The sequence below is a fragment of the Cryptomeria japonica genome, chromosome 3 (assembly GCF_030272615.1).
Source record: "Cryptomeria japonica chromosome 3, Sugi_1.0, whole genome shotgun sequence".
Taxonomy (NCBI): domain Eukaryota; kingdom Viridiplantae; phylum Streptophyta; class Pinopsida; order Cupressales; family Cupressaceae; genus Cryptomeria; species Cryptomeria japonica.
In genome coordinates, this window is record NC_081407.1 from 952,633,802 (window position 1) to 952,649,099 (window position 15,298).

The window sequence follows — 15,298 nt, forward strand, 5'->3', positions numbered from 1 at the left end:
TCTTATTTTGCACTCTACCAATTCCATATACATGGAAATTTAATTCTTTTATTTTTGTTAGTTAATTGAATTGAGATTTTGGAGTCTTGAAATTATTTCCTTACCTAGTGCTTTGGTTTGATGCACAGATCATGTTGGGATGTCCATGTCTTATATGGAAGGTGTTTCCTACCCTGCAACTCCAGATTGGGATATTGAAAGGCCATTTCTGACAGGTCAAATTTATTTGGTACCATGCATAATTCCATTAACCAATTGACAAATTGTTTAATTATGTTTCACAACGTTGTATCAGGTGTGGATGATATCAATAAATGTTGCTAATCTCTTGTCCTTTGGTATAAAAGGATATTAAAGTAACTGGACAGCGCACAGGGAGTAAGAATAGCAGTATTGATGCATTCAAGTAAGTTCTACATTTGATTTTTAATTTTCTATGTATGTTAATACTCTTACCATTCATTGGTAGTGGGCCTAGTCCATCCATTTTTTTGTGTAAATTGGCTCTTCATTTTTGAGGTTTTTGGCCAACCCACCTTCTAGGTAGTGGGTCCACCACTCCACCTGCTGGTCAATCTGACTAACTTCAATGTATTTAGGTTATTTGCATGATTTTGGAAGGTATAAAAAAAACCTAGTATCTCACATGCGTAAAGAGGACAAGTTATTAACGGAAAGTGCTTATTGATATGGCCTTAGGTGTGTTATTGTGTTTTGGATGGAATTTTTGGATGTCTATAGCAGCTGTGTTTTTGGACTTTTCTATAGCAGGTGTGTTATTGTGTTTGTGCATGTGAAGAGGACTACTTTGCCTCTTCTCCTTGTGCTTGGTTATGCAAAGAGGGGTACTTTGTGTCATTGCCTTGATAAGATATTAGATGTCTTATTTCAAATTTTACAGTTTTTTGTATTCAACTTCTTTCATATCTGAGACAAAACCAAAAGCAACCGCCTACATACTTATTTGATTTGACTTCTTTATCTAAGTCATCTTTGAGACAAAAGTCAACACTTTTTTTCAGCATTGCCATCATCTATAGGAGGAAGCAAGGTTCAACCTATCATTTTGTAGTGAAAGCAGTGTATTTCAGCAAATCTTCCTTTTGCTCTAGGGGATCAATTTGAGCTTCGGGAGCTTCACTTATGGCTGGTTCAGCTTGTTCTCAAGGCTTCGATAATGTTGGAGATTGTAATCTTGGTTTGAACATCCTTCCTCAAGGTTTTGTTGGGTTTTGGTCACCGACATGTGGCCTTAGGACAATCTTGTCTATTATTACAATGTACCTTGAACAAGAATGGAGCCTACATATTTTAGTAAGACCACTCTCATTAATTGCTCTATATGTTTAAGGTTATATACAGATTAGACCCATATATAATAATAATGTTAACATTACACATGTAGGACACTTAATGAGAGTGATCTTACTAACATGTTTAGGCCCCATGTTAGGTACAAATTATGACAATAAGAGAGAGTATAGCCCAAAGGTATACCATATGTTAACCCTATAGAGTCTACAGGAAAGCGTTTCGAGTCAATATTACAATTGTCAGGAAAATATAGGTTTAAGATTGAAAGTACTGTTAATAATAATTAATAAATATGACATGCAACAATCACTAAATAGTACATCTGAATTCATTATATGTTGAATTTTCTTGAGATAAGTTCTCTTTTCATGGTGTGAACAACATGCTATTGTATGCCAATTTATTAAGATGCTTTTAAATGCTAATTTTATGAATCGGTATTTGTTTACCTGTGTTTTATGCAGTTTTCTTATATTTCTTTTTTCTTTTTCTTTGTAGAAATGGGGATGTTAACAGAGCCATTGGAATTTTCACTCCATCAGTTCAGGTAATGTTGATTTTTTCTTTAGTTGAAATATCCTATGGCTTAATTGAAATTTGTAAGAACATCAACCCCTGATTTTTTTTTGTTTGAAATATTTAAAGAAATCACAAGGACCAAGCAATGACATGCAACACTGAATTTACATCAGTGAGTTTTGATGTAAATTGCAATTTATTTGAATTTGCTGTTACAAACTGGATATAATTTTTGCAATATTTCTTTGTTGTTGCAAGTTTGTTGCTTATATGCATAGAACAAAAGAGTCAACACTTCACCATATAAATGTGCAACTGAAATACATTTAGAAATACCTTAAAAATTTGATAAGAGCCTGGAAGCAGGTCTACTTTTGCTGATTAAATGGTATACCAGCATCATCAGCCTTCAAGAAATTTAGCATTCCATCACAAGAGTTGATTCCTTGCTGTAACAACAAGCCAGATGAACACTCAGTACTCAACAGTGATTGACAAACTGTTAATTTCAGTCCTGGAAATCAATGAGTGACATGTGCAGGTATGCTGATCACCTTTGGCACTCAAAAGCAGCTCTTAAACAACCAACTTCTTTACCCCCAAACCTTCAAAAAAAGACTCTACAGCTGCAGTGATAGAAGTTATATGTCTCCAGCTTCTCCAAAACAAGTCAATGCCAAGCAGCTACAGGGTCATTGAAGGATAACAATAACTGTAATAGGTCTTGAAACTCCCTGGAAAAATCACCATAGCAGGTCTATTTTGACTGAAATTGCCCTTATTGGTTACTATTTCAAGGTCAAGGTAGCCAAAAACCACCTCAAACCTCCTCCAAACAAGCATACGAAGGTATGAAACATCAGATAGCACAAGCTACAGGTATTCTATTCACAACTTGTGGGATAAGGCAGCCATGGAAGACTTCAAGGACCATTCCCTGTAGCTCGTATGGCACCAAATCCCAGTAGGAAGATGCAACAAAGTTTCTAGCTTCACTCCATTCCACCCAGCTCACTGAATGATTGATGAATACTGACAAAATGCCATCCAATCAACAACCATCAGATTTGTGGGCGCTGTTACTAACTATACCGCTCCTCCAAACCCACTTGAACCCTTGCAAACTCCAAAAACCACACCATCAAGCACCTCCAAAACCCTCAGCAGACTCAGGCACCTCACAACAAGTCCAAAGTCAAACAACTCCAAAATGATAGGCGTTTGGTCCTAGGAAGTTCCAATACCCTTCCCAAAGGATGTACGGTCTATTCATGAAGGAGTACAGCTAGGCCCTCGAAAAACACTACAAACCACCTCTAGCAACACCCAAAATGAACCAAAAACCAATGCCAACATTCACCTAAAAACTAATAATCAATTTACCTTATAAATCTTTTATTTTCTGAAATAATGAAATGAGGGTTTTTATCCCCCTGCTGAGAGTTTGACTACAGACACAAATCTCCAAATCTCCAATATATAGAGTTTGGAGGGAATTAGGGCATTTTAAAATTCATATACTTTATTTTCCCTCGAAAAACCCCCATAACGCTTTAAAACAACTTAAGCCCCCCACAGCTCCTATGTGTCTGTTGATGTGTCTTTTAGGACACCTTGAACACAAAATAGAATACTAAGTATTCTATCCTCTCTTGAACAAAGAAACCTCATATGCTATACAACGTGATCAAATGAGATGACTCCAAGGTTTACAATGCAAACTATGCGATTTATTTGCCGTGGATAGACTTAGTGAAATTGATGTGATATTGCTGGAATCACAAGGGGACTTACGTTTATGAACTCCTCTGGAACATGGATTCTAACTTAACTTTGGAAAATTAAAGACAAAAGAGGATAAGGGTTTAGAGATCCTATGCTAATCTTAAGAATGCAGGAAATGATTGTTGACTCGATGCAACCAAACCAAGCTTTGCTTCGCCATGCAGGAACAACTACACAAAGATGGTGTGATCTCCTCAGGATGAGTGAATAATTTTCATATCACCAATACACACTAACACCATGAACAATGAGCATGTAGCGATTGAAGTTAAGCTTTTGAATAAGTTCAGTCTAACCACAACGCAATTTGCATTCAACAAACTCCAAGTGTTATGAACATAAGTTCACCATTCCTTAACAATAAAATCTTCCATTCATCTAACAAATTTAAACTTTGAGAAGTAGAGACCATGCAACAAGTTGAAATAGCACACCAAAATCACCATAACTTCAATAAAAATAGTATGTTTTTTACAACAAGCTTTTGCAACAATCTCCTTTCCTCCTACTATACTGCTACTAACTACTAACTATTATCTATTAACCTTTACAAATGAGAGGATTGAGCCTTATATAGATGACTCATTACATTTCAACGACTTAGATCAATTCAATATCAATGGCCGAGATTACAAGACAAAACCCTAATTAGGGTTTGGTACAACAATGTAATGCCCCCATATAAGATGCTTTAAGATTTGGAACTAATTTCCTAAATTTTCGATTGCAATAGGCTTCTTCCTATTTAAACGCTTAATTACTGACCAAACTTGTATAAGGATGTTGATTCCTATACTCAACCAACTGTATACGTCTTACTTGTGGGACTATTATGCATATGGAATGTAATTGCAATGAATTACTGATATATATATATAATACTCAGCATAGATGGAACACTCGTAGAGTACTTGGCGAGTTTCAAAAACTCACCGAGTTTTTGAGCTCTGCGGGTTTTTACCACTTTAACTCGCATCAAAAACTCGGCGAGCCGAGTTTCTATAAAAAACTCGGCTAGACTAAAAAAAAGAAGCCCAAACATGTCAAAAAATTATCAATTTTTGTTTTTTCAGGTTAGTTTCATTCTCTTCATCAGAATATATACATGAAATATAACATTTAAGTATAAGTGGCCTTTCTTATACTTTAAGTTATATTTCATGTATATATTGGCAGGATGTTTGAGAGTGGTTTCAGATCTCTAGGAGTTATAATGCAAATTCTAGGTTTTAGAAGATCTTTTAATTTTTCAGACAGTCAAATTTCAGTAATCATTATGCTCCTATCAACATTCTCTTGCTCTCTCTATCTCACTCACTTTATTTGCCTCGAATTTTAGACATATCTATCTCCCTACCACTCTTCCTCTATCCCCCTCTCTACCACACACCATCTCATTCTCTCCTTTCTCTCCCAAGATCTAGACCTATCTCTCTACCCCTCTTTTTCTCACCCTCAGACCCCGGCGAGGGGTGCTACTCTCAACCTAATTTTAATTTGCAGATGCTTGGTGGCAAAGTTGGGGTGGAAATACCCCAAATATCAAAAAATTTGCCCTTAGAATCTTATGTCAACCTTGTAGTTCATCTGGTTGTGAGCACAATTAGAGCTTGTTGGAAGCCATCGACACAAAGAAGAGGAGCGAGTTAGCTCAAAAACGCGTCAATGACCTTGTCTTTGTGCAATATAATTTTCGATTGTGCGTAAGGAAGGTAGAGGAAGTAGTAATTGCTCCACTTGACTTGGATGATATAGATCCTTCCAGTGATTGGACATCACAGGAGTAGCCTCCATTGTTTTCCGAGGATGACATCACTGATTTGGAGAGGCAGGCTATGGAGGAGGAGGGGGCTGGATTTGGTTTCACGTTGGATGACATTGAGGAGGAAGAGGATGAGGATGAGGAGTCATTGCCAGTGCTACAAATAGGTGGAGACATAGCTTCATCTAGGATGGAGGATGAGCCAGCCATATCGAGCGAGGAGGGACAATCACGCCCACTGCAGACTTCTAGAACTAGACTCTCTAGTTTTACCTCTCCCCTAGTTTTTGCTAGAGCTGGGAAGAGGAAGTTGTAATTGTAATTTGTAATGATGTATTTACTTTTTGTTTTACAAAAACTATTTACTATTTTGCTTCCAGGCTTCCAACCATCAACATTCCTCATGAGGATGCAATTTTGTAGACACACTGCATTTATATATATCTAGAATCAGCTTGTTTCTTTTGTGTTATCATTTATTGACTCATTGGATGCATTTTCTCATTAAATTTTGAAAAAAAAATGCATTTTTTATTAAATTTAAGTGTGTTTTTAAGTTGTCGAGTTTTTTTCCCAAGGGCTTGGCGAGTGGAGCCGAGCCGCGAGTAGTCCAACTATAATAGATTTGAATACACTGATATGTGTTTGAATGTAATATAATCTGATGTATAAGATATGACTCGTCTTCCTCATATGAAGCTTATATTATGCTGATTAATAGTTTATTTCAATATCGATATATGGATCAATTCCTACCTCTGACGTCTTCCTGAAATATATACAAAGTATATTATCCAGTTATTCTCTCACATACCATCCTATATCCTTCCCTTCTCAAATGAAATGTCCTCTTTTATATCTTCCAATGTGTGGAAGTCGCAACTCTTCAATTCGTAAGGGATACATCCCTTCACAAATGAATAGCTGCCTTGTTTAATTATTATTTGTTTTCTGAAGGGATCGTGTCCGTGTCAATGAAATTATTTAACTCTTAACAGCATCGCTTCCAAATGATTAATCTCAGTCGGCCTCTATAAGTCAATCACTGCCATTGATAATAGTTGCCCTAATAACCAATCTTAGTTGGCCTCTATAATGAAATGCTATATATATATAAATTATTTTATATATATAAATTATGTTTAAGAATATGTAAATTATGTTTATAATATAATATTAGTTTATTTTTATTTGAATACTTCAAGAATATTATTAGTAATAAATATTAATTAAATAATAATATTTAATAAATAAATAAATTTCAAATAATCATTTGTTGGTAATAAATGTATTAATTAATAATAATAATTGCTTCATTTAGGATATATGTAACGGTCAAGGAGGGGACATGACAAACAAACTCCCTTTGGCCAATGAAATAATTACATCATTTGGAGTCTGGACACATGTCCCTCTTTTGAGTGTGCACCAATAGGAATTGAGGTTAGGCACATAAACTAATATTTGATGAAGGGCCATGTGTCACTTGCTCCTGTCTTGGATGAATTAGGTTCAATGAACTTGGACATGCTGACGTGGCACAACTTGATTGGTTGGTGATGAATTGGATGCCATGTTAGCTTGCTCATCACAAGTGTTTGAGATTGAGACATATCTCTTGATACTAACATTTTCAATTGCCTGACTAATGTGATGATGATCATATTCCTAAATTGTATCATCTTTGTGATCAAGTTTATAACTTTGATTAACTCTTTTGAAACTATCTGCTTGATCATGTTTGCACAATTTAGTCTCCTAATTGGGGAATCTTCCTTGTGTTGCACTGCACCTTCATGATTTTCGCTGTAGAATCTGTGATATCCATGTTTGATATAGAATGCTTTGTTTGTGGAGTATCTGACCAAAATTAGCACCTTGTACTTGACTCCTCTTTGTTGTTATTGTTGTTATCCTCTTGCCTCAATATGTGGTAGTACCTCCATTTTGTAGCGTTCCTCAACTGAGATTACACCATTGTTCTGACCATTATTTTTGGACTTCCAAAGGAAATTCAAGATTGTCTTATGTTTTTTCTCTTGATGTTGCATTGTTGATGATGTGAGGTGTAAGTGTGATCTCTCTCCTATGTAACCTCCTTCATGCTTGAGATAGTTTTCATCTTGACCTTCCTCATATCAGCATTATGAACTTGCGGATCTTGATGTTGAAATGCATCTCTTTGTAGTGGTTGCAATGCTTTGAGTTCTTGATCCCTTTGATGTTGTTCGTTCATGAATGTTGATTAACCCTTGAGAGTAGATGTTCATCTTTCACCTTGTCATAGTTCTTCAAGGGGTTGATCCGCCACCATCTTGAATGCTTTCTCCATCCTTGCATCAAACTTGTGTTGAAGTCAAATGAAGGTCCAATGTCCTCCATGATACTGATTAGCCTCTTTGTGATGCAGTCTTGTGAAGTCGTCTATCCTTGCTTCATAACCTGAAAGACAAAAACAACAAATCAAGAAACACACAAATAAAACAACCATTCACATCTTTATACATTTTTGATTATGCTTACAAAGAGCAACTTGAATCTGGAAAAAACAATATACTGATGAAATGTTGACCCAGGTCTCAGTTCAAGTTAAGATCCCTATGTTCTTCATGTTTGCAATTCTGACCTTGACTTGATTTTATCTGCCTTTGGTCTGAGTTTCTTTCTTCTCATGAGCGCAAATTAGCCCTAGGTCTGCACATTTGAAGCATGCTCATGCTCAATACTGACCACATATCATGTGGAGGCTTGCACTAAATGCTGAGTGCATTTTAGGTGTTTAAGTGCACAAATGGGTAAAGCACATTTCATATAGATGCTTGTACCAGATGAGGTTAGAGCACATATGAACTTCAGCCTTGCACAAAATTTAACCCTTGATGCCTGAGTTTTATGTTTTACTTATGATCCCTGTGTTCTTGCTAGGCAGACCTTAGGCATGCTTCTACAAATGCATGATGGCATTTGGGAGAGGATCTTGCACAAAAATGAGGGTGCAAATTAGGTGATCACATGCACAAAATATATACATGAGCGCATGTAGCATGTGCACAAATTATAATTGGGCGCAAATTGCAAGTGTTCTTGCACAAAATACAAGTGGGGCAGATTTGAGGAGTTGGCTTCCACTAAGGAGGTTGGATTTTGAATGTGCACATGTATAAATTTGTCCTTGAGCGTGTATTGAAGGTGTGTTTGCACAACTTTATACATAAAAACACCCCCCTTGACACTTAAGCAACTCACAACTTGGGCGCATCTTGAGGGTAGACATGCACGATTTGCTACAAGTTGAGCGCATTTCATCCCTAAGCTTGCACAACACAACATAGAGCACATCCAAAGAGAAGGCATACATGGCAGATTCTAGAGGTTACCTTGCATTATCATGACGTAGAGCGAGTTTTAGGCTCTTGTTTGCACAAGATGGGGATGCGCATTAGGATAGGTCCTTTGCACAATCCAAAGTACACGTGCACATTTAAGACCCCTCCAAGTATTGGCAGGATTTAAGGGCCTGCTTGCACAACGCATATAAGGTGTTAACATGCATAGCGCATTTACTAGATGGGCATGCATTAGCTTGGACTTACAACATTTTACTATCCCTCCCCAAACGCACTTGAAGATGAAACCCTTGACATTAAGCGCATTTAGCAAGCTCATATGCATAATTTTGCCTATGCCTTGAGGTCTGATTATTATAACTTCTTCACCACTCCCTAGGAGTGGAAACATACCCCAACCCTGCATGGCGGGTTTGAAGACCTTGTGATTGCATTGGTGGAAATTAGGTGCGTGCTTGCATATTTAAGATAGATGAGCGCATTGAAAGGGACTTAGATTTATACACACTTGATGGGGGTTGGATGCTACTTAGTTAAATTTCATTCTCCTTAATACATCCTCTAGAGTGCATATTAGGGATTGGCTTGCATTAAGTTTGGTGGAGCGCATATGAAGGAGCAAACTTCACAAGGTGATAGGTGTATTTGAGACCCTCCATGCATAGGCAGGATTTTGAGGTTGCCCTGCATAACTTTGTACATGAATCAAGGGGGTAAATTCTTACTGAGCAAATTGTGTATTTTTCACCCCTTAGACATTGCATGAAGTAGACTTGAAATTCAAGACCGTAAGGTGCTAGGCTTGTAGTTCCTAACGGAGGAACTAAAAGCAGATTTGCCACTGCATACCCAATCATAGACTACCAATGACATGGTATTCGCCTAGCCACTTAACAACACTTGACAACATTAGCAACTTGACCACTTCGGCAAGGTTGACAACACAACTTCAACCTTGAATTGACAAAACCTATCTCCCTTCACAAGCAAAGGTTAACGACGTGTAAGAAGCTACTGCCAAGCTAAGACAACCTAACTAAGACACCTAATCTACCAAGCAAAAAGTGGGGGTCCCCATTTACAATGGGGCAATGTGTGAAAACGTTGCAACAACGTCCAACTTGGGGAACCAAATAAATACCTTTTCAATATTTAAACGCTAAAACGAATAATTAAATGTTCCTATATTACTTTAGTGCAAATATTAAAATATTATCAACCACCTTACTGAAAACTTGCAAAGACACCTGAAACAGAAATTAATCATGTTGAAACATAACTGATGCTGAAGGATGATGATTGGTGCCAAACGGGCACTGGCTCTAAATAGCAATGTTCATGAAGGGTTGAGGAGAACAAACCAAAAAAAAACAGAAAGATTGGTGCCAAAATGAGCACTTACTATAAATAGTGATTTTCTTTAAGGATTGAGGAGAACAAATCCAAAAAAACTTAGAATGCCACAAAGAGCATTGTCACCAACTAGAGAACCAACTGAAATCCAAACCATCACTGGATGCCACAAAATCCTAGAAACTAAGCCAACACTCACAAAACATGAAGGTGCCAACGCTCATAGAATAGGAAGGTGTAAAAATGGGAACATTACAAAATGAAACACAACTACATTACCTATTTTTTTTAATTTTGAAAAGCTGTTGTAGCTATGTAAGGAATATATAAACTTTTGCATCTGTTATATCCTAACTGAAAACACACTTTAGCTGCCAAAACCTTGCAAAATTTAAAACTTAAATGGCACAATATATGAAATGGATGGGAACTGACACAATGAGAGAAATCTAGAATTATAATACTATAAAGCTGGAACTGATATTGTGCCTAGAGAAAATCTAAAACAAGTGTAAACTACAATCTGAAACTTAAGGAGTACTGAATTAACTTACTGATTTTTATGCTACAACACTTTTGTCTTGTGCATGTGGAATAAGTTGTTTTCTTATGAAAAGCACATCTAATAAACCCTAAACCAAATGGACACACAAGATAGGGCCCACAGACTAATACAATTCATTAGAGCCACATCCCAAATCTAATTTAATTAGATAAAAGGGTGGATTGATCCTGTTATCCTCCTTCCTTAAAGCCTAAGATACCGGTTCTTGGCAAAATGGGCTGGGTTCGGGTCCTGGTTCTCCTCGGGTTCCCCCTCGTGGGTTCCAAAAAACGGGGGCCCCACGGGTCATAAATGTTGATTTTAGCAATCAGATTAGCAGTATAGAACAGAAAATCAGAATGCAAAGTAATTCATATGCATAACACACATGTACCTTGGGAAACCTCCCTCTTGAAGGAAAAACCCAGCCACCAAAGATCTCAGATCTGATTAGATTAATGTCAGAAGATAATCAAATACAAATTCGCCCACCTAGGGCATGACAGAATTGACTTATCTGAATCACAAGTTCTGATTTGAACTTGACTGAATCACCAATCAGATGTAGGGCAGACCTTAGGGCAGATCAGTCTGATATAGTTTGCACAGCAAGAGGATAGCTTCTTGGATCAGAAGTCTGCCGATTTACAAGAATGTGAATTCGCTGTCACTCAGAATGTGTTAGCTGACTCTTGGAGGATATTCGCTGACTTCAACATTGAATTCGCTGGCAGAGTGGTATTCGCTGATCAAGTGCACATTATTGTCTATGAAATGGATTACAATCCATTGATTATATAGGAGGTACAAGCATTATATCTTGCCTTAGTCGGCTAAGGACTTTGGCGCCAAAATATAATGCTTTTAGTTTAAGTTACATGAATAGGTCCATGCTTCCACACGTTACATTCGTGTTTGCCCTTCGAGTGTTTTATGTGCCTAGGCAGGACCAATCTCCAATGGTCACAAGATACATTATGGGGTCAGACCCATTTATAACCACAAGTTACATAGGTTAGGACCTAACCAATAACCCTTTACAAGTTACATATGAATGGGATCTGACCTATTGAATTTACAAATTACACAATAAATTTTAAGGCCGAAGGCCACATCTAAAATTTACCAAGCTAGGTCATCCCAATCAAGGGATACGACCTAGCTACATTTTCAACAATAAAAACACAAAAAACAATTTAAAAACACCCTTTTTAATATTTTTTAACACCTAAACCCTAATTTCGCCCCTTATGATGCATGAAATGCATCAAAACATATATATAATTTTGACGTTTGAACATATATATATAAAATAAAAATATATATATATATATATGGACGTACTTGTACCCGTACCCAAGATTTTTTTTTTTTTGGGGGTCGAATCTGCAAATCCGTACCTGAATCGGTAACTTAGCTTAAAGCTATATAAAATAGACAATTTGTTTATCCTTCTCAGACATCATCTAGTAATTTAAAGAGTTGAACTAATAGTTCATTATAGAATAGGATATGACCACATCAGGAAGTGCTGTAAGTATAAATGCTTCAAATGTTTCTTACTTTTGACATTCCTTTGTACAATTGGCCTAAATTCTTCTTTACCCAACTTTAGACAGAAACTCAATATTAAAGATATTGCAAGCAGATGAATAGTGTCAATTCAGTAGGGTTTGACTTATATTTCCAGCGAACTACTGGATTGGTGTCGTAGTAAATCAGACATCAAAGAGAGGCTTTCTTTAAATTCTCATTTAAGATGTAGAATTATACGAGTACAGACAATTATAAACTCAAATTCAAGAGTGAGCATATCCGTTCTCACATGTTATCTATCCCATTCAAATTATGTAAAATAAATACATCATCTTGCACATGTTCTAGTGAAAAGAGTACTAGCATTTATAACAACGCTATCATTTATAACAACACATCATTAATTTCTTGGTTGGAGCAACACTTCAAATCCTAGTAGCATCTCATTTGTATGGAATTGACATGGTAAAGGTATAATTGGAATTCAATTACCTGGGTTTAAAATGTAAAAAACCTGGCAAAAAATTTGGGAATTTAATAACAATGTCCTAATTGCAAAAACAGAGAAAAAACTAATTTTGTTATTTTATGTCAAATGTAGTGCACACAAATTGCACATTATAACATCTATAACTATAATGAATTGCATTAAACTAATAGATGAGATTATTCTATCAGTTGTCTATACAAGGCATGGTTAATACATTTTGCATTATTAAAATGGTATTTCTTGCCAATTATGACTTAACTTGTATTCATGAGTGTAATGTCCCCTTTTTGGGATATACCTGAATTTTGCCCCAGAATAACAATGCCAATAATACAATTTGTTTACAAGAGTATTCTTTCACATAATTACACTATAGTAGTTGAATATAGGCATAGAAGCAAAAATCGTTTGGGAAAAAAATCGGCAAACCAAAAGTATAAGATTTTTTGAAAAATTGAAAAAACATCGGGAAAATATCAGCAAAAAATCAGATTTAGAAAAAAAACATAAAAAATTGTAGAAAAAGAGATGAAAACTATTTTTAAAAAAAACTTAAGGGCATTTCAATAGCATAGCGATATAGAGAGCAAACAAACTAGAGTTTAACCCATGAATTGTAGAAAATAATTTTTTGTTGTTTATATTCATATTACTCATTACATAGGAAAATATTCAGTTAACTTTTTGAGAGGGCAGTCACCAAATACACCAAATAGTTGTCTAAGTCTATGAAGTAACTGAGATCAAAACCTAACAGATAACAATCCAGCTACTGTTAGGAATTTAGTAAAAGTGGAAGCCATTTTGAAGTGATCCAAGAATTTCATTGTGATTGAGTCAAGGAGTTTTGTAGGGTTAATTCAATATTTTAGAAAGCTTATCAAATCATACTCCACAGTTGCAATGCTTTATATCATAGCAACAAAAATCGTTTGGGGAAAAAATTGGCAAACCAAAACTATAAGATTTTTTGAAAAAATGGGTAAAAAATTGGATTCTAAAAAATTGTAAAAAATTGCAGAAAAATAGACACAAACTACTTTTGTTTTAATCTTAAGGGCATTTCCGTTGCATAGAGATATCGAGAGTAAATAAAATCAGTGAACCACGGGGACGCGTCCCCCCCCTTTTTGGGCACGTCCCCCCGTCAGAAACGTCTCGGGGACAGGGGGACGGGGACGCGACGTCCCCCGCCGTCCCGCCACCGCCACCCAAATGCCGCCGGGACGCGGAGACGTCCCCGCGTCCCCGCGTCTCCCAGGGAGACGTGGAGACGTCTCCTTGGGAGACGTTTGGGTGTCTCCCAAAGAGACATGGAGACGCCTCCACGTCTCCTTGGGAGACGTTTGGGCGTCTCCCTGTCCTTCAAGAGACGTGCAGATGTCTCTCCAAGGACGGGGAGACGCCCAGACGTCTCCTGTCGCCCCCACTTATATGCAATGTTTAAAATTAAAATTTAAAAAAAAAGTGAGTTTTTAAGTTTTTTGAGGGTTAAGGGGTAACTCTAATTGGACGTGGGCCAATAGAAAAATAACACCCGACGCCTTGGGAACGCGCAAGGGGCGCTGCCCCTTGACCCCGCAAGGGGCGATGCCCCTTGACCTCAACTTGGGGGCGCTGCCCCCAAACCCCTGTTGAAAAATATAGGGGGAAACCGCGCCGATAGAAGTAGGGAAAATCTAACCTCCGAGTTTGATTAGGCTCCATATAACAACACAACTTAGAAATCTTGGTATTTAGATTTAGTATTTCAAATTTCCTATAGTCTCATTTCAAATGTAATTCTTACACTGTAATACTGTCATACATCTTTTCAAAACTAGTTTTTCAAGTACTATATGTATATGTACAAGTATATGAGCACCACCACCCTGCCACCCCCCCCGCCGCCGTCCCCCCGCCGTCCTCAAATTTAGGCCCTTGGTCCCCCCGTCCCGGAAACGCATCCCCCCCGTCCCCCCGTCCCCAACGCCCGTGGAACACTGAATAAAATAGAGTTTAACCCATGAATTGTAGAAAATAGATTTTTGTTGTTTATATTCATATTGCTGATTACATAGGCAAACATTTAGTTAACTTTTTGAAAGGGCAGTCACCAAATACACCAAATAGTTGTCTAAGTCTGAGATCAAATATTAGCTAAGTCTATGAAGTAGCTTAGATCAAAATTTATCAGACAGCAATCTAGCTATTGTTAGGAAATAAGTAAAAGTGGAAACCATTTTGAAGTGATCCAAGACTTTCATTGTGATTGAGGCAAGGAGTTTTCTAGGGGTAGTTCAATATTTGAGAAAGCTTATCAAATCATATTCCACAGTTGCATTGCTTTATATTCCCTGATGGCAATTGGTAAGTAAGCTTGTTTGTTGTAATTCAGATTTATTTTGTGGAGCACTTTGGATATATTGCTCACATAATAAATTGTATGCCTTTGTTTGAGCAAAACTTAACCCTATTTCTGAGCAATTCAGTAATTTCAGGAGTTTTTCTAGGGTTTTGTGACTTTTTACAACAATTTTTTTCACTTTTTTTTGTCATTTTTGGGGTTTTTTAACATGATTAAAATGCAAAAAATCATTGAAAATTGGGTCAACAATTTTTTTCGTGAATCTGGATTTTTCTGGGGAATAAATCGGGTAGCTCTAGGA

At 36.8% G+C, this 15,298-nt stretch overlaps 1 protein-coding gene across 6 annotated transcripts in view; it reads left to right on the forward strand.

Annotated features, from left to right (window-relative positions):
- The window catches only part of LOC131061733 (gamma-tubulin complex component 2), a 188,189-nt gene that overhangs the window by 17,096 nt on the left and 155,795 nt on the right, over positions 1 to 15,298 (forward strand). For 4 of the 6 annotated variants that reach the window (XM_057995545.2, XM_057995548.2, XM_057995547.2 and 1 more), the window contains exons 3-5: positions 129 to 229; positions 348 to 406; positions 1,813 to 1,861. In XM_057995545.2, the coding sequence (XP_057851528.1) occupies positions 129 to 229; positions 348 to 406; positions 1,813 to 1,861 (209 nt within the window). Of the gene's footprint in view, positions 1 to 128; positions 230 to 295; positions 407 to 1,812; positions 1,862 to 15,298 lie in introns of those variants that run through there. The other 2 variants (XM_057995549.2, XM_057995551.2) reach the window with 2 other exon arrangements.